The 27,272-nt window shown below is 42.4% G+C and overlaps 1 protein-coding gene across 2 annotated transcripts in view; it reads left to right on the forward strand.

Annotated features, from left to right (window-relative positions):
* Positions 1 to 27,272, forward strand: part of LOC112432752 (NLR family CARD domain-containing protein 3) — a 75,293-nt gene that overhangs the window by 39,286 nt on the left and 8,735 nt on the right. Inside the window, exons 1-2 of one of the 2 annotated variants that reach the window (XM_076889014.1) lie at positions 22,559 to 22,739; positions 27,202 to 27,254. In XM_076889014.1, the coding sequence (XP_076745129.1) occupies positions 27,223 to 27,254 (32 nt within the window). In that variant the 5' untranslated portion in view covers positions 22,559 to 22,739; positions 27,202 to 27,222. Of the gene's footprint in view, positions 1 to 22,558; positions 22,740 to 27,201; positions 27,255 to 27,272 lie in introns of those variants that run through there. The other variant, XM_076889016.1, reaches the window with a different exon arrangement.

Genomic DNA, 27,272 nt, shown 5'->3' on the forward strand with positions numbered 1-27,272 from the left:
ACAGTCTGTTCATCTTTGCATAGATACAATATACAGCACAATATTGAATGACAGACACGCTGTGGGAGCTTCCACAGATACACTGACGTCAGCATCCAGAGTCCTCCTGCTGCTCCCCCCTCAGAGCCCCGTGATCAGCACCAACACATTCAGTTAGATGACAGAGTCCAGCTGCAGCTAGAATCAGCTCCCCTCTGTGAACAACAGCACAGCGTCAGTGTTTCACACTCAGTGAAAGGAGGAAACAGCAGAAGAACACCATGTGTGCTACGTTTCCCAGGACACACTACAAACTGCACAAATACAGAGCAGCACGTGGAAGGACCTGGAGCTGCATTTACAGAGCTGCAGACAGCGTGATGTCCTGTATGGACAGGTGGAAGGAACCAAGTCCTCAGCTGGAACACTCGTGTTTGTCCACAGACAGGAAACACAGCAGGAAACTTCCTCACAGAAGTGCAGCTCATGGATAACACACTTCCTGTCAGTCAGAATGAGGCTGCAGCCAAACACAGAAAGGTGTTTTTGTCCAGATGAGCCCAGAGAAGAAACACGAGTGTTCACAGACATCAGAAGCTCAGAGAGGTGAAACATGAGGTTGGAGTCCTCGTCAGCATCCAGAAGAGCTGCTGTGAAACCCTGAGTACTCATGACAGACTCTGATGGCACAAACACATCATGATTCAAACAGAAAGACAAACATGGAGCTCCTGATCCTCCTGCATGAGAACAAGCTGACATGAGCGCTGTGTCTGAGAGTGTCTCCCTGTCACAGTGACAATAACACAGCTGCTGCTCACAGTCATTAAACTGACCTGAGGTCAGCTGTGCTCCTTACATATGAACCATGTGACCTCACATCAGTGCTGTGGATGACTGTAGTCATAGAAGAGTAGAGCTGTAGCAGGTGGTGTGAGGAGGAGGTGGTGTATTCTAGTTAACGCAGTACTGAAACACTCCAGCAGAGGGCGCTGTTAAGTCCTTATTGTAACACAGTTACTGTGTGCAGTTAGACTTCATACATAATCTGCACTTATTTCCATCAGACATGCTGTCAGTAAATGATTGGTTTCTATTGATTCTACTTCCTGTTGACTCGTTTGATGACAGTGAAACAATCACAGCTGATTGTGTGATGATGTAAACTGTCACTGTTACATTCAGTGTGTGTGACATAATGTTAGTGCAGGCTGATAACAGCCTGGTTCTGTTAGAAACACATGAACGTGTCCATAGATCAGTGTGTGTTTAACATGAGAGCTTCAGCCCTGCTGATGTGTTAAATAAAGACATGCAGGAAAACTGATGAGACTCTGAAATAACTCTTTATATTTATAATGTAACTCTGCATCAAAAGAACAACAAAGGATCCCAGACAGGTTTCTGTGAACAAAGACCATTCTGATGTTTCTGTGTTTCTAACACTTTGACATTATTAGTAAACAGACTGCAGTGAGCAGCATTTATAAAGAGCTTCTATATAAAGATATGACAGCTGTTTGACAAGTTTATCACTCTGTGTTTGGACCTGATCAGTCCAGCTGTTTACTTGAAACATGTTCATTTACCTGTTCTGTTATATTCATGTTCTTGTCTCTGTTGAAAACACATTTTAATGTCCCTCAGATTTTTCTCCCAGATGAATAAATATAAAAATGACACAAACTGACTGCAGCTACTTTTTGTCCTTTCTGTCAAAAACCTTCATGTGACTCATGAGAGACACGTTTCAGCTGTTTGTGACAGATCAGAGGCCAACAAGTCATTTATAACACTTTCCATCATTGTTTAAAGTTCTCAGTGTTTCTGTGTTGCTGCGTATAGGATCTCCCAGCATCATCACTGTGCTGTCCAATCATTGTGTGCGAGGTTACCCTTATAGTGCGATGTGTGTTTGCACAAAGAGAAGCATGTGTGTCAAATATAAATAAGCACAGAACAGAAACAGCTGCTCGTTTCTTCTGTTTAGAGTCAAGTTAGTGTTTTGTGTCTTTGTTTGAGGCCTGATGTCGAGCAGAGGTGTGTGTAACTGCACTGCTCTGTTATATGTGTGAAGTGTGTGCTTCTCTTCAGCATCATCTTTGTCACTGCTGATTCCTTTGTGTCATCATGTGTTGAGAAGAGAGAACAGTTATAACGGAGGAGCAAAAGGAAGCCCTGAAATCTGCATCAACAAGGAAGTGTTGGCTCACCAGTGATCCCAGCAGAGCCACTGGTTTGGCTCCAGTTGTTACAGATTCAATGATGTTGTTGCTACAGATACATGTCAGCATCTTTATTGAATTTAATATGAAGCAGAAATGGTGTCATTAGGAGAAGAAGAGGAGAACAAGTCCGGCGAGGAGGCAGCAGCTCTTAAAGATGAAACAGCAGCTCAGCCCTGAGCTCAGAGAGCTGCACATGAAAAAGCTCCTCAAGCAGATCCTGTCAGAGGTTTGTCATCAACAGGAGGAACTGTTCACATCATAGGATGAAGATGCTGTCAGCTGGATGAAGAAGGTTATTTAATGCAAACGTTCACACTGAAGTCAAATTGTTGTCGTGTTGAACAGATTCATGTACTGATCGTCTCCAGAATGTTAGAAGAGCTTCAATGAATCATTAGAAACAACTTACAGCTGCACAGCTGTGTCAAACACATCTGTGTGTCATTGTGGGATTGTTGTGTTTCTACATGTGACACACGTCTAAAACATGCACACAATCTGAACACAAACAGGGACTCATGTGTTCCCACAGCCAGATGCTGAGAGCCATTTCCTTGTAGTCCTGTGTCTACATACATGAACCATTAGATGTTATTGGAATGATTGTCAGCTCTGATAGTTTCATGTGTGTTTAGCTGGACGCTGTTTGATCCTCGACATGTTTAAAGGTGTCCAGTCCTGAGACACTGGGGCTGGAAACAGCTGTGATGTCATTGGACTGTCACACAGACAGAAGTGCATGAAGTGAGCAGCCGAGGAGCCGCTGATGTTTTGGATTCAACAGCATTTGAAAGGTCGACACAGACACATTTGCACACAGAAAGCTGAATCTGTCATATGCCACAGTGAACTCACTGTTCAGTGTTTTTCAGGAAGCTTCTTAACTGCCTCTGCTGCCAAACAAGCAGCTGATGTCCTCGAGAAGAAGCTGAAGAAGTCTTCAACAACAAATACAGGATACCAAAATACCAAAAAGTTCTACTTTGGTTTCATCTGACCACATGACATTCTCCCAATCCTCTGCTGTATCATCCATGTGCTCTCTGGCAAACTTCAGACGGGCCTGGACATGCACTGGCTTCAGCAGCGGAACACGTCTGGCACTGCGGGATTTGATTCCCTGCCGTTGTAGTGTGTTACTGATGGTGACCTTTGTTACTTTGGTCCCAGCTCTCTGCAGGTCATTCACCAGGTCCCCCCGTGTGGTTCTGGGATCTTTGCTCACCGTTCTCATGATCATTTTGACCCCACGGGATGAGATCTTGCGTGGAGCCCCAGATCGAGGGAGATTATCAGTGGTCTTGTATGTCTTCCATTTTCTGATGATTGCTCCCACAGTTGATTTCTTCACACCAAGCTGCTTGCCTATTGTAGATTCACTCTTCCCAGTCTGGTGCAGGTCTACAATACTTTTCCTGGTGTCCTTCGAGAGCTCTTTGGTCTTGGCCATGGCGGCGTTTGGAGTCTGACTGTTTGAGGCTGTGGACAGGTGTCTTTTATACAGATGATGAGTTCAAACAGGTGCCATTCATACAGGTAACGAGTGGGGGACAGAAAAGCTTCTTACAGAAGACGTTACAGGTCTGTGAGAGCCAGAGATTTTCCTCGTTTGAGGTGACCAAATACTTATTTTCCACCCTGATTTACGAATAAATTCTTTACAAATCCTACCATGTGAATTCATGGATTTTTTTTTCACATTCTGTCTCTCACAGTTGAAGTGTACCTCTGGTGCAAATTACTGACCTCTGTCATCATTTTAAGTGGGGGAACTTGCACAATCGGTGGCTGACTAAATACTTTTTTGCCCCACTGTGTGTGTGTGTGTGTATATATATATATATATATATATATATATATATATATTTTTTTTTTTTTTTTTTTTTTTTTTACATACATAGTTTTTTGTTGCCTTATGGTTCCAAGCGCTGTCACCAATCTTTGCATTTTGTTATTATCTCATGACACTTGTTTAATCAGCTACCATCTCTCCTGTGGACTTTTTAATGTCTACAGTCTCAGACCAACACAGCCCTGCCCTTCCCATATTAGATTCTTGATGAATGTGTGTTGTTGTTATTCAGCCTGGTTCAATGTGCCCCTTTTTAACTTTGAGCACCCGCCCCTTTAAACCTCTCTGCACAGCCCTGCACTGAACTCACTATCTTCTCCCTCTAACAGCCTCCACATGTTCTCACTGTAATTTCCCCTCATGAATGAATTTATGCTGCACTAATGTGAAGACCAGGAGTGACATGTTTAGCCGCATGTTCTCCTTAAATTGCTGGCTGTCTGAGTGGTGTCCCAGAAACGATGTGGGCTTCATAGATAATTGGCAAACCTTCTGGAGGAAACCTGGTCTTGTTAGGAGAGATGGCATCCATCCCACTTTGGATGGAGCAGCTCTCATTTCTAGAAATATGGACAAATTTATTAAACCCCCCAAAATATGACTATCCAGAGTTGGGACCAGGAAGCAGAGTTGCAGTCTTACACGCCTCTCTGCAGCTTCTCTCCTCCTGCTACCCCCCCAAAAACCCATCTCCATAGAGACTGTGTCAGCTTCCAAAAAGACAAAAAACAAACTAAAAACCAGCAACAAACAACTTAAACATAAACAATCACAAAGAAAGAACAATACAGTATCCACATCTGAACCAAAGAGTAAAACAGTGAAATGTGGATTATTAAATATTAGGTCTCTCTCCTCCAAGTCTCTGTTAGTACATGACTTAATAATTGATCAACAAATTGATTTACTCTGCCTTACAGAAACCTGGTTGCAGCAGGATGATTATGTTAGTTTAAATGAATCAACACCCCCGAGCCATTCTAACTACCAGAAATCTCGAAGCACAGGCCGAGGGGGCGGTGTGGCAGCAATTTTTCACACCAGCCTATTAATTAATGAAAGACCAAGACAGACTTTTAATTCATTTGAAAGCCTGATGCTTAACATTGTCCACCCCAGCTGTGAAACTCAGAAACCAGTCTTACTTGTTATCATCTATCGTCCACCTGGGCCTTACACAGAGTTTCTGTCTGATTTCTCAGACTTTATATCTAATTTAGTTCTGAGCTCAGATAAAATAATTATTGTGGGTGATTTTAACATCCATGTAGATGCTAAAAATGACAGCCTCAACATGGCATTTAATCTGTTATTAGACTCAATTGGTTTCTCTCAAAATGTAAAAGAACCCACCCACCACTTTAATCACACTCTAGATCTTGTTTTAACATATGGCATAGAAACTGAACATTTAACAGTGTTTCCTGAAAACCCTCTCCTGTCTGATCATTTCCTGATAACATTTACATTTACAATCATTGATTACACAGCGGTGAAGAGTAGACTTTATCAAAGTAGATGTCTTTCTGAAAGCACTGTAACTAAGTTTAAGAATATAATCCACCCACTGTTATCATCTCCAATGCCCTGTACCAACACAGAGCAAAGCAGCTATCTGAACGCTACCGCAACAGAGGTCGATTATCTTGTTAATAATTTCACCTCCTCACTACGTACGACTCTGGATACTGTAGCTCCTGTGAAAACTAAGGCCTCAAATCAGAAGTACCTGACTCCGTGGTATAATTCTGAAACACGTACCCTAAAGCAGATGACTCGTAATCTGGAGAGGAAATGGCGTGTCACAAATCTAGAGGATCATCATTTAGCCTGGAGAAATAGTTTGCTGCTTTATAAGAAAGCCCTCCGCAAAGCCAGAACATCTTACTATTCATCACTGATTGAAGAAAATAAGAACAACCCCAGGTTTCTCTTCAGCACTGTAGCCAGGCTGACAAAAAGTCAGAGCTCTTTTGAGCCAACCATCCCTTTAACGTTAACTAGTAATGACTTCATGATCTTCTTCACAAATAAAATTTTTATCATTAGAGAAAAAATTACCAATAATCATCCCACAGATGTAATATTATCTACAGCTACTCTTAGTACCATTGATATTAAGTTAGACTCTTTTTCTCCAATTGATCTTTCTGAGTTAACTTCAATAATTACTTCCTCCAAACCATCAACGTGTCTTTTAGACTCCATTCCTACAAAACTGCTCAAAGAAGTCCTGCCATTAATTAATTCTTCGATCTTAAATATGATCAACCTATCTCTAATAATCGGCTATGTACCACAGGCCTTCAAGCTGGCTGTAGTTAAACCTTTACTCAAAAAGCCATCTCTAGACCCAGCAGTCTTAGCTAATTATAGGCCAATCTCCAACCTTCCTTTCATATCAAACATCCTTGAAAGAGTAGTTGTCAAACAGCTAACAGATCATCTGCAGAGGAATGGTTTATTTGAAGAGTTTCAGTCAGGTTTCAGAGCTCAGCACAGCACAGAAACAGCTTTAGTGAAGGTTACAAATGATCTTCTTATGGCCTCTGACAGTGGACTCATCTCTGTGCTTGTCCTGCTAGACCTCAGTGCAGCATTCGATACTGTTGATCATAATATCCTATTAGAGCGATTAGAACATGCTGTAGGTATTACAGGTACTGCACTGCAGTGGTTTGTATCATATCTATCTAATAGACTCCAATTCGTGCATGTAAATGGAGAGTCCTCTTCACACACTGAGGTTAATTATGGAGTTCCACAGGGTTCAGTGCTAGGACCAATTCTGTTTACATTATACATGCTTCCCTTAGGCAGTATCATTAGAAGACATAGCATACATTTTCACTGCTATGCAGATGACACCCAGCTCTATCTGTCCATGAAGCCAGATAACAAACACCAATTAGTTAAACTGCAGGAATGTCTTAAAGACATAAAGACCTGGATGGCCGCTAACTTTCTGCTTCTTAATTCAGATCAAACTGAGGTTATTGTACTCGCCCCTGAAAATCTTAGAAATATGGTATCTAATCAGATTCTTACTCTGGATGGCATTACCTTGGCCTCCAGTAACACTGTGAGGAACCTTGGAGTCATTTTTGACCAGGACATGTCCTTCAACGCACATATTAAACAAATATGTAAGACTGCTTTCTTCCATTTGCGCAACATCTCTAAAGTTAGAAATATCCTGTCTCAGAGTGACGCTGAAAAACTAGTTCATGCATTTATTACTTCCAGGCTGGACGACTGTAATTCATTATTATCAGGATGTCCAAAAAACTCACTGAAAAGCCTTCAGCTAATCCAAAATGCTGCAGCAAGAGTCCTGACAGGGACTAGAAAGAGAGAGCATATTTCTCCTGTTTTGGCTTCCCTTCATTGGCTTCCTGTTAAATCCAGAATTGAATTCAAAATCCTGCTCCTCACATACAAGGTCTTAAATAATCAGGCCCCATCTTATCTTAATGACCTTGTAGTACCATATCACCCTATTAGAGCGCTCCGCTCTCGCTCTGCAGGCCTACTTGTTGTTCCTAGAGTATTTAAAAGTAGAATGGGAGGGAGAGCCTTCAGTTTTCAGGCCCCTCTTCTGTGGAACCAGCTTCCAGTTTGGATTCGGGAGACAGACACTATCTCTACTTTTAAGATTAGGCTTAAAACTTTCCTTTTTTCTAAAGCATATAGTTAGGGCTGGACCAGGTGACCCTGAATCCTCCCTTTGTTATGCTGCAATAGATGTAGGCTGCCGGGGGATTCCCATGATGCATTGAGTTTTTCCTTTCCAGTCACCTTTCTCACTCACTATGTATTAATAGACCTCTCTGCATTGAATCATATCTGTTATTAACCTCTGTCTCTCTTCCACAGCATGTCTTTATCCTGTCTTCCTTCTCTCACCCCAACCGGTCGCAGCAGATGGCCGCCCCTCCCTGAGCCTGGTTCTGCCGGAGGTTTCTTCCTGTTAAAAGGGAGTTTTTCCTTCCCACTGTCGCCAAAGTGCTTGCTCATAGGGGGTCATATGATTGTTGGGTTTTTCTCTGTATCTATGAAGCGCCTTGAGGCGACTTTTGTTGTGATTTGGCGCTATATAAATAAAATTGAATTGAATTGAATTGAATTGAATGTTTGCAGGGAAATCAAACGCATTTCACACGCAGTACTCGAGCTGACTTACCTTTGTTTGAATGACGACTTGTACGCGCTGACTCCACAGATAAGGTACGAAAATATATCAGGCTACGTCTTCAGGGTTTCTACTCCACGGCCGTATTTCATACGGGTCCACATTTCCACTGCACGCTATTTTCTGCAAGTACCGCCGCTTCGCCTCTGGACGCAATCGGTCTCTATACAGTCCATTCTCTTTTGAGCTGCTTTTAAGCATCTTGTAATCGTCGTTCCAACACAGTGTGTTTGTTTTGATTCGTAGACCTCGAAAATGGTGCCGCGCTCCCACAATGCATTGCGGCGTGACGTCAACTCCAAAGCCCTATAGAACATGTTCTTTTTCATTGTCAAAATTATCAGGAATAAAGAAGAAAACTGATTCAAAACCTGTGGAACCTGCCAAAAAACAAGTTTTACTGCAAAGGATTTCTAGATGTGAAGGTTTTGTGGCTTTTTTCAGTTTCTAAAACAAACTCATTTGTACAGAAGGATATGAGGATGTATATGTCCGGTGGTGGGTTTTTTTCTTCTTGATTTAATGTATTCATTTATCTCTTCACTTAATCTTTCTTTATGGTTTTTTTTTTTTTGATTTGGCATGAGCGATTTCCGGTCCTCACTCCAAGCCAGTTGGTGGCGGTAATGCACCACATGTTCTATCACAGCTGCGTCCGAGAGGACAGGAAACGTCTGTATGCGTCTGCAAACCAGGTAACTACACTCAGCTGAGCCTCTCTGCTAGTCGTTATTAGTTGGAGGGTTTTGCGTCACTTTCTCTCGGCTTGATAAAGGGCTGTATAGAAATCTCTGGTACGTAACACGTAACGTCATTTTTAGGGAGCGTCGCAGAGAAGTGAGGCTGTTTCTTTGTTTTTGTCGAGTTTTGATTGAAGACATGTTTCCAGTCCGTTTTTTACTCGTTTGTTTTTTCATTAATAACTTTACATTATCACAGAGAACAAGAAGGCGCTTTGTTTGTCACATTCACCTTATGTCTGTGAAGGTTCTCAGTCATCCAGGTCATCGTAGTCAAAGGAGCTTGCAAAGAAAAGCGTCTGGACTTCTTTAAGTTACTTGAAGACGTTTCACCTTCATCCGAGAAGCTTCTTCAGTTCTAAGGTCAAATGGTGGAGAGTCCCAGATATAAGCCTAGTGGGAGTGACCCCCCACAGAGGGACAAAAGGACCCCCTGATGATCCTCTAATCACCTGAGCCAAGGTGTGAAACTGGGTGTGGGCCCCAATCAGCCAGTTTCGGGTGAGTTCATTGTGAAACCTGGCCCCACCTTATCATGCGAATTCCTGAGGTCAGATGGCCCAGGATGTGAGTGGGCGTTAAGGCGTCTGGGAAGGATCTCAAAACTGGATTATAGATGGCAGAGAGTTGGTGTCGTAAACCCCGCCTCTGTTCAAAGATGGTCGCTCACAGTGGACATAGATGGCTTCTTTCACTCCTCTTTCAAACCATCTGTCCTCTCTGTCCAAAATGTGAACATTAGCATCCTCAAAGAGTGTCCTTTATCCTTAAGATGCAGATGGACTGCTGAGTCTTGTCCTGTGGAGTTGGCTCTTCTATGTTGTGCCATGCGCTTGTGAAGTGGCAGCCACTTGGCAGCCACAGTGATAAATGGCTGAGATGGCTGCAGCTGTACGTGTGAGGTACCTACATGTTTCAAGATGAATTTGCAGAGATGTCATGTTTGGTGCTTACAGACATCACACTGCATTTTGTGATTTCGTAGCTATTGTTGTGATATTTCGGAGCTTCCCATGATCACCGTGACAGTCATTCATTTTAACATAACCTTTCTATTCCTTTCAGGGATCCTCATTTTTTTTTTGGTGAGGAAGATCAGCAGCTGTGTCGACAGGCAACAGGTAACGGCATGCTTTTCTGTTAGTACTGTAGACCTTGGTCTGGTGCTCTTTTTTAGTTTAACACAGTATTTTCATTTGCCGAAGTGTAAAAAGCTTGTTCCAGGAGAAACAAACTTTAGTGAGTTCTGCAAAATGATTCCCACCATTGCACACTCTGTCAGCCTCCAGTGTGCCCTTTTTTTGTCCTTTAACTGAAGAAAGTCGGTAGTCAGAACATATGAGATAAGTGAGATCCTCATTTTGCCTGCTTATTTCAAGATACAACATTTTCACAAACTGCTGTAGGATAACCTTGCTATTTGTCTTTTCCAACACTTCTACATTCATCCATATTTCCTTGTCTGCTTCTTTCCAGGTGAAAAGTACCTGAAATGGGTGAAAGATTTTGTTTCCAAAAACAAAAGCATGTGCGTTCACCTGAAGAAGCCAAGTGGTGCTGACCTGTGGATAGAAGAGCTTGAGAACACCAAATACAACGGGGATGATGATGAAGTTAACGCCTGGGGAAAATTCTACCTTCCCGAGATTGTAAAAATGCAGGTTATTGGTGTGGTAAAGGGCACCTCATGTCCATGTGACGAGCTTGTGCTGATGACGCGTGAGGACAAAAAGCTGTACGGCTATGACGGAGAGGAGCTGCATCTGGTGGCTTCCAGTTTCCTGGAACTATGTGACAAAACGATAGAGTATCCAGCATCCAAGCGCTACTACAATGGAGAGGCCTTCAAAGATATGGTGAGAAGTTAGACTGCTAAGAATAAGACTGGGGATGCCTAGTGTTAGAGATCAATCACCTGAGCTTTTCTTTGTATTGTTGTGTGTTCTGTTTAGACTGAGGAGGACTGGAAAAAAGTTAAGATGAGTGATGTGGGGAGGAAACTGCAGGAAGAACATAAAAAGCTGGTAAATGAAACCCAGTCAGCGTTCGTCAGCCTAATATCATAGGTGGGTATTGGAGCTGAGTATCATCACTGATTTCTAGAACCTGTTCAATTCCAATTCACAAGGTCCCAATTAGATTCCATTTAATTCTTACTCAGAGTCAGAAACATTATAATTCTGATCATTTATCAGTACTGACACTTGTGAAACTTCATCAGAGGTGTGAGCATCACAGCAGATGCTTTTGTGACAAAGTAACTGAGGATAAAACACAAAACCATGAAGCAGATTTTCCTGGCCTAGCTTTTTACAGTAGATAACCTTAAAAATATTATTCTGCAGTAGAACAAAAGCAGACGAGAACCACGACTCAACAAATGTACATTGGCTGATGCTGCTGAAGTGATTCAGAGGTTTTAATAAGAGGTTTTAATAGAGACACAGCAGAGCATTTTGCAGTTTCACTTAATTTGAAAAAAAAAATACATAAAATTTGGTATTGAACAGCAGAAATGAGGCTGTCTTGTCGGAAGTCATTAAAAAAAATGGCTGTAAACAACGGTAGACTGCTTCATAACAAGCAAGCGAATAATGCCAAAAACAGAGATTTGAGATGGGAAACGGTGTTCTTAAAGTACACTGAGAGAGGCAGAGAGCTGTGCTGTGTTGTTTTTCTGTGTGTGTTTTAATGGTGGTGGAAGCAAACCAGCAAAAGTAAGAGGGAATTCATGACAATGTTTATGTCAAGCGAAATGTGTCTTCTTTTGCTGCTGGTTTGGTTAGAGAGAGACAAAACGTGCAGCTTCAGGATCTGAGCAGCTTTCAGCACCAACGGCATCACAGCTCAGACTTGGATTCAGGATTAAGCCCTTTATGTTTGACTGTAGTGATTGTAGCTCTGTCCTTGTTATTAATCACTTTAGTCAAACACAGCTATTGTTTGCTGGGATGTGTATATCCTTGACAGTTTGTATCTCAGAGTTATCAAAGACACTGTGGATAATCATCAAGAGATTGTTGTCCTCTTAATAATGACCTATTTGATTGTTTGTTTTTTCTTCTTCTTACAGATTCTGGTATTTGGCCAAAAGAGAGCTTCACAATTCTTGGCTTCACCTGTGGTAGAAAAATGACTAAAGTTATGCAACACTCTCTAAAATTAAAGCTATGCAACGCTTTAACATGAATGGCGAAGGAGTGCATCTCTTTCACTGTCTCTTCCTGTCCTCTTCTCAGTCTTTGTTGTGGCACCTCTGCTATGTGTTATAGAAAGCACTTGGAATCATGTTCAATACAAAAACACCAAACTCGTGGGATTGCCCTAGCAAGCAGTTGGTAAAAACTAATTAAAACTGATATATATCAGCTTCACTTTCTAGCTGCAAAAGCACGTTTCTGCAAAAGCATGCAGTTTCCTGTCAGCACTTTTTGGCACAGAGTGTACTCAGAGTTAGGCCTTTCTTATATAAAGCAATATAATCAGCATATAAACATTTAAGATGATAAATTTAAAGCTCAACAGTAACTGCTATAAATATTATAACTACACATGTAGTGCTTTTGCTTAAGTAAATTATAGTTGGGATCATAATAAGAAAACATGTGTTTTTATTTTCTGTGTACCCTGGGTACAGACCAGTATAAATATGGGATTCTTCCCAATAAATGCTGTCTAATAATGCTTCACATTGCATTAAACACTAGATATGTAAGCAAACAAACAAAAACCCATAGAAGCCAGTTTTAATTATTAAATGTGACAATTACATGGAGATGGAAAGTAAAGATGCTTATACACGTCTCTGTGATTACAGAAAATCCACACAGATGCTGTCAGAGCAGAGAATCTTTGATTTATCAGAATGATGAATGCAAATGATTTCATGAAATCTCACTCTTGTTCTGGGTTGTAAAATTCACCTGTCCAGTTAAACCGAATCCTTTGCAACACAGTTCTATGAACCCTACCAACCTCATCCTCAGCTCTCTGCCTGTTATCCTTTTCAGCTGAGTATTCATCCACATGTGTTTCAACTTCTCTCTCATTTTCAAGCAAATTGCTCAGGCTCTCAGCTTCAGCACAGTTACCATATGGCCACTCTCTGAGGTCTTCTGTGTTCAAGCCAAACAAATTCTTACATGATCTGCAAGGCTTCATTCTGGCACCATCACGGAGACAAAAAGCCTCACACCTGATATTTCCAGGTACTTCAATTGTTCCATCAAAGTAATCTTTCTGGACTGTGTTTGGATAATAGGTCATCACCGCACCAGATACATATTTATGCCATTTGCTAAGACAGGAGGCAGCAATCATAATTTTCCCAGCGTTAGGACCTTTGGTGGACATGGAGACTCCGCAGTACCTTTCTGATTTGTTGGTTTGGGATTTTTGAGAAATGCAGATGGTGGACGAGACGAAAGCTGTTTTTTTTATTATTCTCTTCTAAGTCCAAGTCTGTGAGGAGATCTTGCAGACTCTGCTTTATTTGCTCTTCATTCTCTGAGTTATTTTGCAGGACGATCTGAAAACAGTTACAGATCTGGTCAAAGTGTTGCACCTGATTATATAGTTGTTTTTCATAGAAAGTTGATCAACATGTTTGTTTCGCTGCTTGACTTATTTAACTATGCAGGACCATTGGATGCTTTTGGTTTAGACATTTTAAGATAGGGGGTGAAACATGTCACAAAAATCTATTTAATTTTAAATCAATAAGCAAAAATCCATCTTTGTTCTCACTAATTTATAATTAAATTTGCTAATTGACCTTTTTTTTCTATTTTGCTATGCCGGGCTGTCAAAACACGCTGAATTTAGAGTCTTTGAGCTTAACAGATCCAGCAGCTACACAGTGACAGCATCATATACGCCTTGAAGACTGTAAGCATCTCCAATAATGAGTCTGTTAGACATTATTTAGAACTAACAAATTCTGAAGCAAGTCTCCAGCTCTCCTGCAGTCTCTGTGTTTGGTGGAGAAGTATAGCTAGAAGCATATGTTGAAGTATAAGGTACAGTATGGATTTTCTTTGGATTTCTCAGTAAAAAAGCACTTTGCATTATACTTTCCTAAAAACTGGAAGTTTGTCAGATTGACTGACAATGTGAGAAGAGTTATCTTACCATGTCGAGCACACAGGAGAAGGGACTTCGCCTGGGAAGCTGAGTCGAATACAACTTAAAAGGCCTGGGATATCTTCTCATTAAAGAACCCAAAACAAAAGGATTAGGGAAGATTTCTTCTGGAGAAAAGGGGATGTTGTTGATTTTGCCCAGAAACGACATGCTGTGAAGGATCTGTTGAGTGAAAACATATTTGCTTATTGTTAGTAGTGATAAACAGGACTGTCTTAAAAGTGTCAAAGGTAACACACCTCATCCACCAAGTGTTGACTTCCCGGAGTCATGTAAGAGCCCCGAACCATCCTCTTGGTAATCTTGTAGGCATTAGTTTTGAACCTCCTTTGAGAAATTGTTGTCTTCTAAAATGATAATGATCGAGCAGTTAGGGATTTAAAAACACAGGAGTTCTGATAACTTTGGCTACAGCAGAGTCTGCAGACATACCTATTTTGCTCTTGGTCGGCCTATTTTAAACATGAGAGACAACATAGTTAGTGAAATGTTGATAACATACAATGACTATCATTGGTGGCTGAAAAGATGCCAGGTAACAAGTGAAAAGCTGCTACTTACCATCGCCACAGTCTAAGAATGAAACAGGAAACACTGAGCGAGTTGCCTCCATCTTAAAGCTGTTGATCATGTGATTTAAAGGAAAGCCACACCCAGCTCTTTCCTGGAATTTTACTCGACTGTAGAAAACTGCTCCATTTGCCCCGCCCACCCATGATCTTTAATATCTACCAAAAACAACCTTTTGGTTGTCAGTAACCAGCCGATCGTTTTCGCGATTAAAAAGTGGCTTTTTGCGGCGGCGTTCCCACCGCGAGCAGAACTCCGGCTCAAAAACCGCCGTTTTTGAACACTTTTATTTACTTAAGCATTTTAATGGGCTTACTTTGAAACAAAGTGCGATTGAATGATTATTGTTATGTGTTGCCTTGAATTCGGCTATGCTGTCTGTTAGACAGCTGTTTTCCTTTATTGTTGTTTTTGTATTGTTTGTAGCGAACGCTACTGGAATGTATAGATTAAGCTACGTAGCCAAGATAATTAATAATTTAACTGTTGTACATTGGTTGATGATGATTTGCATTGTTACATAGGCTTGCAGAAAAATATATTTGTTTACCGGTAAACTGAATCGAACTTGATGTGCTAATGGACGTTTTTCTGACCTACAGGTCAGGTTTTGTTCCCTCCCTTTGAATTAATCTTCTTCATATTGAAGTGGCGAGCCGGTAGGACCATTCTTTGTTTCCCCTCTTTCCCCCACTTAGCCGTCTTTGGATTATGGACATATTTCCCCATTTGTATGAAGCTGGACTCTAAGGAGGAATACCTTAAAAGTGAACTTTAAAAAGAAGAGGACCAAAAAGGACTTTTGCACAGAAAGATCACAGCATTGATTTATTATTTAATTGTGGGCATTTATGTTGTGTGTTGTGTTAATTATTTTGTTCCATTTCCCCTTTCCTCCATTTATTCAATATATTTTTGGTACAAGATATTGCAGTCTTTGGTCTCATCATTCACACCATCTAGGCTCCATAAAGAACTATTTCTTCTGCGCGTCAGTCAGTAAACTCATCCATTGAAATAAACTAGTCCTTAAATAACTTTGAGTTACACAGTGGCAAATGTAATAGAGAAAGACACAGGGCCACCTGAAATCTGTCGTCCTATCTGATTCAAAACCAACATGTAGGAGAATCTGGAATCTTTGATTTTGAGTTAAAAATAAAATATGGGTAAAATGCAGAAATGTTTTTACTAACATGTACTAACAGAGACTTGGAGGAGAGAGACCTAATGTTTAATAATCCACATTTCACTGTTTTACTCTTTGGTTCAGATGTGGATACTGTATTGTTCTTTCTTTGTGATTGTTTATGTTTAAGTTGTTTGTTGCTGGTTTTTAGTTTGTTTTTTTCTGTTTGGAAGCTGACACAGTCTCTATGGAGATGGGTTTTTGGGGGGTAGCAGGAGGAGAGAAGCTGCAGAGAGGCGTGTAAGACTGCAACTCTGCTTCCTGGTCCCAACTCTGGATAGTCACTAAAGAGTCACTTTAGAATAGAATAGAATAGAATAGAATTCAACTTTATTGTCATTGCACATGCACAGGTACAGGGCAACGAAATGCAGTTTGCATCCATCCAGAAGTGCTTTAGTGATATAGATATATTACAATATATATTAGCAATAGTATAGATATGTAAGTATATTACAGAAATGGGTCTATTATGGTATGTTATAATGTACACGGTATGAAGTATGTTGTGAATATTCTATAACTATAAGTATGTACAGGCTGTAGTGAGTACAAGCTATGTACAGGCTATGAACAGGATATAAATATGAAAAACTATACAGAATATGAAATAAATAACTTTACAGAATCTGAGATATACAGCTATACAGAAATGGGAACTATGCAAGTTGTAAACAGTTGTAGGATTAAAGATTATCAAATGTACAGAATGATTATTTACACAGAGCTATACAGCAGTGCAGTTAAGATAAGTGAGATATAATTTCTACAGAGGCTATATAAAGTGCTAGTGGTTGTGAGTGGTGGTTCAGTCCATGTTATTATTGTGTTTGAGGGTACAGTTGTCCATTGTGGGTGTGTGTATGTTCAGTCCATGAGTTTAACGTGGGTCAGATGTCAGGAGGCAGAGTTCAGGAGTCTGACAGCTGTGGGGAAGAAGCTTTTCCGGTACCTGGTGGTCTTAGTCCGGAGGCTCCTGTGGCGCCTCCCAGAGGGCAGGAGGGTGAAGAGTCCATGTGATGGGTGACTGGGGTCTTTGATGATTTTCCCAGCCCTTTTCAGACACCGCTTCCTGTAGATGTCTTTCATGGCAAGAAGTGGTGCTCCGGCGATGCGCTGGGCAGTTTTCACGACCCTCTGCAACGCCTTCCGGTCCGAGGCAGAGCAGTTCCCGTACCAGACTGTTATACAGTTGGTCAGGATGCTCTCGATGGTGCAACGATAGAAGTTCACCAGGATGTCTGAGGACAGGTGGTTCTTCCTCAGAGTCCTCAAGAAGAAGAGGCGCTGGTGAGCCTTCTTGACCAGCTTGGAGCAGTTGGTCGTCCAGGTGAGATCCTCGGAGATGTGGACTCCCAGGAACTTGAAGCTGCTCACACGCTCCACAGCCGTCCCCTTAATGTGGATGGGTGGATGTGGGTCAGCATTCCTCCTGTAGTCCACGATGAGCTCCTTGGTCTTCTCGGTGTTAAGCAGCAGGTTGTTTCTGTCGCACCACTCAGCCAGACGATCCACCTCCTCCCTGTAGGCGGAGGTGTCATCACCGTGGTGTCATCTGCAAACTTAATGATGGTGTTGGAACCATCAGCAGGTCTGCAGTCGTGGGTGAAGAGGGAGTAGAGGAAAGGGCTCATCACACAGCCTTGTGGTACACCGGTGTTCATTGTGATGGTAGATGAGCAGTGGTTATCCAGCCGGACATGTTGGGGGCGGTTGGTCAGGAAGTCCAGTAACCATTTGCAGATGAGGGAACTGATACCCAGGTCTGTCAGTTTCCTGATGAGTTGTGAGGGGTGGGTTGTATTGAATGCTGAACTTAAGTCTATAAACAGCATTCTGGCGTAGGTGTTGCTGTTGTCCAGGTGTGAGAGGACAGAGTGCAGTGCGATGGAGACTGCATCCTCTGTGCTCCTGTTCTAGCGGTATGCGAATTGGTGGGGGTCCAGGGTGGGGGGGAGACAGGATTTGAAGTGTGCTAGGACCAGCCGCTCTAAGCACTTAGTGATGATGGGGGTGAGTGCTACTGGGCGGTAGTCATTGAGGCAAGATGGGTTGGAGTTTTTGGGTATCGGGACGATGGAGGTGGATTTGAAGCAGGCCGGTACCACAGCGTGGGCCAAGGACAGATTGAATATGTCTGTGAGCACTCCTGCAAGCTCCCCAGAACACGCTCTGAGAACACGCCCGGGGATGCCATCGGGACCTGCAGCCTTGTGGACATTGATCCTGCTCAGCACCGCTCCTACATCGGTGGGGGAGAGAGTCAGAGGGTGGTGGTCTGGCGTCATGTCTGCTTTGGTTGTGGTTGTGGGGTTCCCTCGCTCAAAACGAGCATAAAAGTTGTTGAGCTCGTTGAGGAAGGAGACATCAGAGGATGCGGGGGAGGGTTTGGTGGTCCTGTAGTCTGTAATGGTCTGGAGTCCTTGCCACATGCGTCGGGGGTTGGAGTTGGAGAAGTGTTCTTCTACCTTCTTTTTGTAATGGTGTTTGGCTTTTTTGATGCCCTTCTTTAGATTAGCCCTGGCTGTACTGTAGGCGTGTGCATCTCCTGACCTAAAGGCGAATGGAAAAATGTGTTTTTAAAACCAGCCAATAGGAGCGTCTGTGGATATCAGCTGAGGCTGAACTCAGGAACACCATCACATATAAATACACAGAATTAAATCACTAGATAAAAGACGTCATTAAACAAGGATCAAATCAACATGTCAAAGGTCAGTCAGAAGAGGTGTGGTTAAACACTGGCAGTGCAGCGACCTAATGCAGTTTGGTTACCGCCACGGGAAAAGCCCCGCCCCCTCTGAGCCTCCGCTGTGTCCTCAGCACATCCAGGAGCAGCAGGTCAGAGGGGGCGGGGCCATGTCAGGACTTATTTTAAGTAAAATTTAAAGTGGAGCGACGGCAGGAGTCACACAGCAGTAACCAGCTCTGTCTGCCAGGGTCAAAGGTCAAACAAGTCCTGCAGCTGACCCACACACAGACTTACACTGATCCACAGAGAGTGATGAATCCACACATCACTCGGCTGGAGGAAGCTCGGTTTCCACACCGTCCAATCAGAAACTAGTGTTGACGCTGAGACCCGTCTCTGTAACAGGAAGTCCATGAACAGGCAGACCCTCTGCAGCAGGCTGACCTGTGACCTCTGAGACAGAGGGAGGAGTTTGTGTCAGCAGGGGGCGCTGCAGCATCGCCTGAGAGCTTTAAGAACAACAGCAATAAACAGGAAGTGAAAGTCACACTTCTGTTGGTGTGCGTTATCAGCAGACCCCACCCTCTGCAGGAAGCTGAGATAAGAAGCAGCCAATCACAGAGCAGAGAGCATGTGACTTCCTGTTCCTGCTGTTACTGTGACAACAGCTCCTGGCACAGAGAGCAGCTTTCTAAAGAGGAAAGATGTTGCTGTCACCCCCGGGTGTCATGTGACCCGCCTGATGTACCGATTTAAGACTGTAAGAACAATAATAACAACATGTTTTAGTCAGGTGATCCATGCAGAGCAGATCCATGTGACCAAACACAGCTGGATCACATGTTTCCTCTCCTGGAAACAGAAAGCCTTCATGTATAAAGGCTCATGTACCCACTGAGCCCTGCTCTCAGATCTGTGAGGCTTTAACAAACAACAGTTTAAAGTCATGTTTAGCATCTTCTGTCAGTGTGGAAGGTCACACACTTTCCTGAGTGTTGAACCCTGAACTACTAGCTGTTCATGTCAGCCTGGACATAAATACAGACCTGCCTGCTGTCATAGACCCCAGCACTCACATGTTACTTATAAGTGACTCATATGTATGCATGTATATATTGTGTATATTGTGCTATTTCTTACTTAGTGTGTTGTGTCTTTGTTCCTGTTTGTGCTGCAGCACTGTAACCTAAATAATTTCCCCTGGGATCAAAAAAGTATTCTGATTGTGATTAAATGAAAGCAGTCAGAGCAGAGGACGGTGATGTAAGGAATGGGATTTTAATCAGCCAGTCTCCTTTAACTCTCAGCATCACAAAGTAATGTGGTAACATCTGGACTGATGTGTTTACTGTCAGCTAGTTTAAATGCTGTAGGCTGCAGCCGCTGCTCTAACACTATAACTGTAACAGGGCTCAGTGCTGCTTCTAACAGTCTGAGCTGCTTCAGGCTTTATTTGTGAGGAGCACAGCAGCTTACAAACACGTGGCTGGGCCTGGACCCAAAGGAGTGTTTGTTAAAGCCTGCAGTGAATCCAGCAGCAGAATGATGGAAATGCAACACAGCAATGATGAAGAGGAGCAGCATTAAAGCCAAAGTCCAGTTCATACAGTTAGGTCCATAAATCAAATAAGGGAAAATAAAATGTTGTTGGATGCACCTGTCTGCAGCCTTAATGCTCTCTGGTCGCTATGGTAACGCGTAAACATTTCTTTCAAAATAAGACACACGACTACAACACGGGAAAAGACCCAGGGAAACGAAGTTAACGATAAAAACCCTGAAAACCATTGTTGGATTTATATTTTATCATTGTCATTGTTATTGGGGAATATCTAACCATATATGCTTAGAGGTGTAGAACCAATTGTGTAATGATAGTAGTCTTTAAAGACTTTGTGTGACTCCAGAGTGTTCTGGCATTCACACCCACGTCCTGGGATCATGGGAGAGGTGCTACCTTCTTATTGTTTTGTGGTAGGATGTCTGTTTTAGTCTAAGTGCCTTTTGTTTAGATGAACTGCTGGACTTCCAGACCAGCAGGTTTAGGGAAGTCGTTTATGGGGTCACACTCTGACTCCACACACACACACACACACACACACACACACACACACACACACACACACACACACACACCTACATAACATACAGACTGGTACCTTTGTTCACGTGTATGTTAATGAACCTATGTATATTCATGTAACCTCAATAAAAGAACAGTGTTACGAGGGAACGGACGAGAGCGACTGTGGTCAAGCGAAGGAACGGCATTGGTCCAGTTCTCTCCCGTGCACGAGAAACATAAAGAACTACTCGTGTCTTGCTTTGCTGTGTAGCTGGATTGAACGATCCAGCGAACAGGTTTATGCTACAAACCTATCAACCATCAATTTCACACTGAGCCTCGACTCTCACGGCCCGGTACCAAACGACTCACGGACCGGTCCGTGACCCGGGGGTTGGGAACCGCTGAGTTAACGCATGAGTAGTTCAGGGCTGCACGTCATTTTCATTGTTAATATCTTTGTGAAAAGCACATTGATGTGAAAATCTTCATGAGAGTCAGAGGCCCTACAACACGATTAAAGATTCATTCAAAAGAAAATCACAAGTTATTATCATCTTCAGAACATTTCATTAAACATTAGAGACAGACTGCTGTGTACATCTCATCTCTATCCAAACAACCTACAGTCCGCAAACACATCATGAACCAGTGCTCTGGGCTGTGGTCTGTCCCCAGTTACATGGATCAGCTGGTTCCCTGCAGGTGACTGCTGCTGTGGTTTGGAGCGGATGAATAAACCTGAACTGAATCAGGTGTCCAGTTACTTTTGGTCCCTTTAAACCAGGCTGTCACATGTTCAGGATGTGAAACTCCTCCTCCGTGAAAACGGGTGTGGGTCTCAATCAGCCAAGGTTTTGGGTGAACCCATTGTGAGATCTAGCCCCACGCTATCATGTGATTTCCTGTGATCAAATGTCCCAGGATGTGAGTGGGCGTTAAGACGTCCATGTCCCTCTTCAAGCAACTTAAAGAAGTCCAGACGCTTTTCTTTCCAAGCTCCTTCAACAACATCATTCATAGAACAACTTCCAGCTTCTTTTGCTCGGCTACAGTTTGGATGGATTTGCATTTAAAGATGCAACAAGACTAAAATGGTTAGGGTCAGGAGGTCAAAGGTCAGGGCTCCTGTGGGTCTGAGGGCGGCCTCACGCTGGAGAAGGATGAAGGAGCCTGACCTGAGCCAGTGTTTGACATGAACACATCAGCACTGCTGTCAGTGAGCCTAACGACAGCCGTTAGCATCATTTCAGTGTTTCAGTCATAAAAACACTTCCTGTCTCTGTGGTGGTTACAGTGACATCATGCAGTTTGTGCTTTGACCTCCAGAGGGCGACAAATCAGCACAGACAGAGAGCTCCATTCAAACTTTGCTGCCATCAGGAATAATTCTTCAAATATAATCATCAGTGTTTGAGCAGCTATGATATCAGGGACAATCTAGACATGTGTGACAATACTGAACATGTCACATGACACACCTCAAACATCATGTGATCCACTCTCAGTCTGCACTTTCATTCATGACTTCAACAGGTTGAAATGAGCTTTGAAGAAACATTCAGTGAAATAAATCTTTCATGGATTCATGTGAGCAGCAGATGAACTTTGTACCAACAACATCTTCAATAACAGAGTCTGAATGAAGCTCAGGTGTTGATGCTGCTCACTGATTGGACGCTTGCTTTCAGCTCTGCTCTCAGTCTTTACTGCACAGGTGAAGGTAGAAAGTGTGACTGGATCTATAGACTGGAAACAGAGAAACATGCTGAACATTTGAAGCTTTGCAGCAGAAATGTTCATGTTACAAATACAGCAGAGCTGATCTGGGATCAGTGTGTTCACACCTGCAGCTACAACAAGGTTTCATGTCTCCACACGTCAGCATGTGAACTTTACTCTGACTCAGTCTGAGCAGTCAGACGGCATATTTTTAAAGTTAACACATCAGCACACACAGAGCTGAGCCCCTCCCACCTGTGCTGAGTTTCAGGTGGAGTCCCGCCTCCTTCCAGGAAGCAGCTCACCTGTGTGTCCGTGTTTAGTGTCCAGGTGTGGAGTGGAGCTTGTTGTTGGTGTGTGAAGAAACTGTAAGTTTGCTTTGTTTCCTCCTTTAACAGTTTGTCTTTAGGAACTTTACTGTTTGTTCAGCTCGTGTTTGATTTCTTCACACAACAAACTGTGTGTGTTTGTATTTCCGGTCTCTCCATTAAAGTCAGTGTGTAATGTTTCCTGGCTAACATCAGCTGTGTGCAGCTTAGTTCAGCACAAATCTGCCGCTCCATAGTTCACGGTAACGGACTCACAGCTGGACCAACGAGGCCGAGTGTGTCCGCCACTCTGAGCTACGTTCGTGTTTGTGTACTTGTAGTTTGTACTTTGAGTTCACTCAGAGCCCACAGAGGACGCAGCGTACGTGATGATGTCACAGCCCTTTACCTCCTTTACTGTCACTGTGATTAATATTTACACAGGAGACACCTGCAGAGCTCTGGCGCTAAGCTAGCACACAGCATGCTAACGCTAAGCTAACACTAAGCTAAAGCTAGGCTAACCTAGAACCCAGAGTGAGTTAAAGCTGAGTAAACACTGACCCCAGACCAGCACCGTGATAAAGTGAGCTGCTGCTGCTGAACTTGAACAGGTAACAAAGTGATGAGCAGTCAGGCTGCAGGTTTCTACCTGTTCATGTTTCTACAGTAGAATCACTTTGAAGTGTCTTTGTGCTGTTTCATCTTTGATTTGTGTTCATAAACACTCAGAGAAACATCACGTGACCTCATCAGGATCTGTGTTGGTGTGTGGGGCTGTACCTCAGCTTTATGTTGTTACATGCTCATTTGTTCATTTTAACATCAAAGTAATGTTATGAGGAGTAATGAAGTAACGTACTCCATTACTTTTAATCAAAGTGTTCTGTGTAATATGTGTAATAATGACTGTTTTGAGTAATGACCCACACTGATCACAACAAAGAGGAAATGCCTCCAACATGCACAAACATTTGAGCCACAACATGCAGTTAATGTGCACAAATGTCTTTGATATGCTGCTCAGTGATGGTGGTGACTGTCAGAGCAGAGCTACTGAGAATCAATAAGTAATATCAATGATGGGATCAGAATCACTAAATTCTTCTCATCCCTGTCAGTATCATACATGTGCTGTATAATGTGATAAATGTAGAGGTGCTGGCTGTTCTCTCACTCTGCTGTTTAGCTGTAAAGGACGCCTCCCTGCCTTTGTCTCATTCATGACCTTTAATAGTCTCTTCTAACATGCAGAGATCTGTATGATCTGTTTCATAGAGTCTAACCAGCCTGTACAGGTAACAACAACAGTCACTGCATCACTGACACACAAACGTCATCTCTGTCAATAACAACATTCATACATGGAATAAAAACACATCAGTGGATCATTGCTGGAGCTGATGTTTGTGCTCCTGGTGCAAAGGCTCTCAGTTTCCTCCTTGAAATAACATCAGTGGTGGGTCAGCGACATGCTTTCTTTCCCTCTCAGGTTTAAATATCTGGGACTCTCCACCGTTTGGTTTTAGAGCTGAAGAAGCTTCTCGGATGAAACGTCTTCCAGAAACTTAAAGACGTCTCTTTTCTCTCCAAGCTCCTTAGATCACATGACCTGGATGACTGAACCTACAGACACATTGACCTGGTTTCTAGGTAGAGCTGGGCGATAGAACGATAACGATATGTATCGCGATATAACTTTTTCTCGATAGAAAAATTAAACTATTGCGATAGACCTCGCCGCTCTTGTCCTCTTTAAAAAAAAAAAAAAAAAAAAAAAAAGGTCAGCCAATCCAAACTAAGTAGCCGCACGTGTGTTTGTTTGGGAAGCAGCCAGCGGGTAATGGAGGAAATGAGTGTGCCGACTAGAAAAATCAACCGAGCGTGACCGAAGAGAAAACAGATGATGGTTCCAACGCCGGAGAGATTGTCGAACAGAAGAGCCATAGAAGTCCCGTAGTGTGAAGGTATTTCGGCTATTTCAAGTCTGACAAAAAACAGAGTAGCGTGCACTGTAAATGTGCCGAAAGCAAGTCTGGAAATACAATAAACTGGTGCATGCGTCACACTGTGCGCCACATTATTGTTTCGGTGAAATGAATTTCTACAATACTGTTAATTCTACTCTCTGCAGTGTTTAAATGCTTACATATACACACAGTTACTGTCCCTCCACACATACGACTCGGTTCTGCTTCTATGCCCCAGCTTTGTTTACTTTTTCCCACCGAGGCTTCTAGACTTCTGATTGGCCAACATTTCTGCACGGTTAGGAATCTAGCGCCACCTGCTGCTTTGGCATGTTCATAGCAGCGTTTTCCTTCATTTCTGCCTTTATGTGTAGACGGGATTATTTTTTAAAACGAAAACGGAAAATCTCTGTTTTCAAAAATACCCGTGTACGTGTGGACGTAGCCTCAGTCTCTGACTGGAAGCGCTAATTCGTCATTCGGCTTTTGTCAGACTAAAGTAACTGTTACAACTGTTTGAAAAGCTCAGCTATACAACAAGGAGAGATTGAGAATTTCCTTTTAGTTCTCAGTTTATTTGATATTGACAAAAGTTAGTCAGTTTTGTCTGTTCTTCTGTAAACAAACTAAGATTTATTTTTAGAATTAATATTTTGTTTCTAAGTGGAATTGACAATTTAGTAGTCTGTTTCGTTTGTTCTATTTTGAAACTTAAACGCTTTAGCGGCTGCCTTTTGTGTAGTTTGCAATATTTGCCTTTATTTATCTGAAAAAGTCTCATGTTCCTTAAGTACATCTACCCTGTTGAACTTATTATGGGAAATAAATATTTAAATAAAAACAAGCTGCTGATTATTTCACATTTTACTTGTGAGCAACGGCACATTTAAATCTTACAAATATAGTTATTTGGCTTATATCGTGATAGATATCGTTATCGCCTGAAATGAAAAAAACATATCGTGATATGAAAAAATCTCATATCGCCCAGCTCTACTTTAAAGGTGATCGTTTAGGACTTCAGCAATAATACAGACAGCAATGTAGTTAGCAGTAAAACAGCTTTATTGGGAATTAACTTAAAAAACAAACAAACATCTGTCTCCTATTTTCTGTCACACAGGAAAGAAGCATCAATATCTGATGAGAAGACTTATTTATTTCTTTTTGGGGGTTTTTTCAACAGGAGAAGAATATCTAACAAGTTGATTTGTTCACATCTTAATTTTTAAGTGAAATGTGCATTTTGAGTTCATACACTCTTTATATAAGGCAACAGTTTCCTTTTGCAGTATTTTTGTGTGGAGTGTTTTTCTATTTCTTAACAAAAAGGGAACAAAGGTGTTTAACACTTAGACCCCCGGAGAGCAGTCATTTTGGTTTTCTACCTTAGACCCCTGCGGAGTCATCATTTTGCGTTTCTACCTTTAAAAGCCGGAGAGCAGTCAGTCAAATGCTGGAGTCGTTCATATGTATATTAGGTCGTTACCTAGGAATTCTGGAGGGAGGGGAGTGGGGGTGAGTGATTGAGGGGGTGGGGGAGTGGAGTGTTGCATGATGTCTTGGAAGCGGTTTCGTGCCATAGTTCCAATTATCTGTGGGTTTCCCAGGTTTGCTGACCAGCAGTCATTTACCGATGGAACCCTGTAAACCCCCTGCAAGATGACAATTGCAATAAATGCCATTAGTTCAGGGAGGTCCATGAACCAATGAACATGCTCCATGCACCACTCAGCAGGCCATTTGTAAATATGTGTACAAATGGTTGGTTTTTTGTACTGTTTTCATCAATAAATGTCAGCAACAAAGGACATACACCCATGTGTGTTGATTTCTCCCTAAGATGGCAAACTGAAACACTGAAACACTCCACTCCCCCACCCCCTCAATCACTCAGTGAGTGATTGAGGGGGTGGGGGAGCTGCTAAAAGCGGTGAGCTTCCTTTTGTGTTTCATCTTGATGCATTCTCAATCATCCAGGGAAACAAATCTCCAAAAGTCACCAACTTGGAGTGTTTCAGTTGCCCTGCTCCAGTTCAGTGTCTTTGTCAGTCCCACATGTGTCGTTTCTGTTCAGCTGGTCTTCCAGTCAGTCATCCATCTCAGGCTCTGTCATTCTGTCATAAACACCAGCCTTCACCACCTGTGAGTCCTGCGTTTGGGTCCTCTCTTCTCCACATCCACACTGCGATGCTGTGACATATACAGTACATAAAATCAAAATTCACGTTTTATGCAACTAAAGTGTTTCATTATGTAGGCTACAGAACATAATTCAGTTATAGACGATATATGAAACATGTATACTTACTGCATTTGAATCATTTAAACCATATGTGATATAAACACCTGCACGTGTGTTTGAAAAAACAAACGCTTTGATTTTGACACCCCAAGAAAATCTTCCTAGATCTGCACCTGTTCAGAGTAAGAGCCGAATAAACAGCAGCAGAAGCTGATTGATGAACAGCTGAATGACATATCAGCTGTAGCTGGAGCATCTGCACAGAGTTTGATTGGCTAACGCTGATTTGTTTGTTTTTTTTAAACAGGACAGCAGAGAGAGAGAGGAGATGGAGAGTGCAGCAGAGACAGTGAAGAAGAGGTGAGCATCTGACAGAGC

This window comes from Maylandia zebra, linkage group LG2 (assembly GCF_041146795.1).
Source record: "Maylandia zebra isolate NMK-2024a linkage group LG2, Mzebra_GT3a, whole genome shotgun sequence".
In the NCBI taxonomy this organism is placed as follows: domain Eukaryota; kingdom Metazoa; phylum Chordata; class Actinopteri; order Cichliformes; family Cichlidae; genus Maylandia; species Maylandia zebra.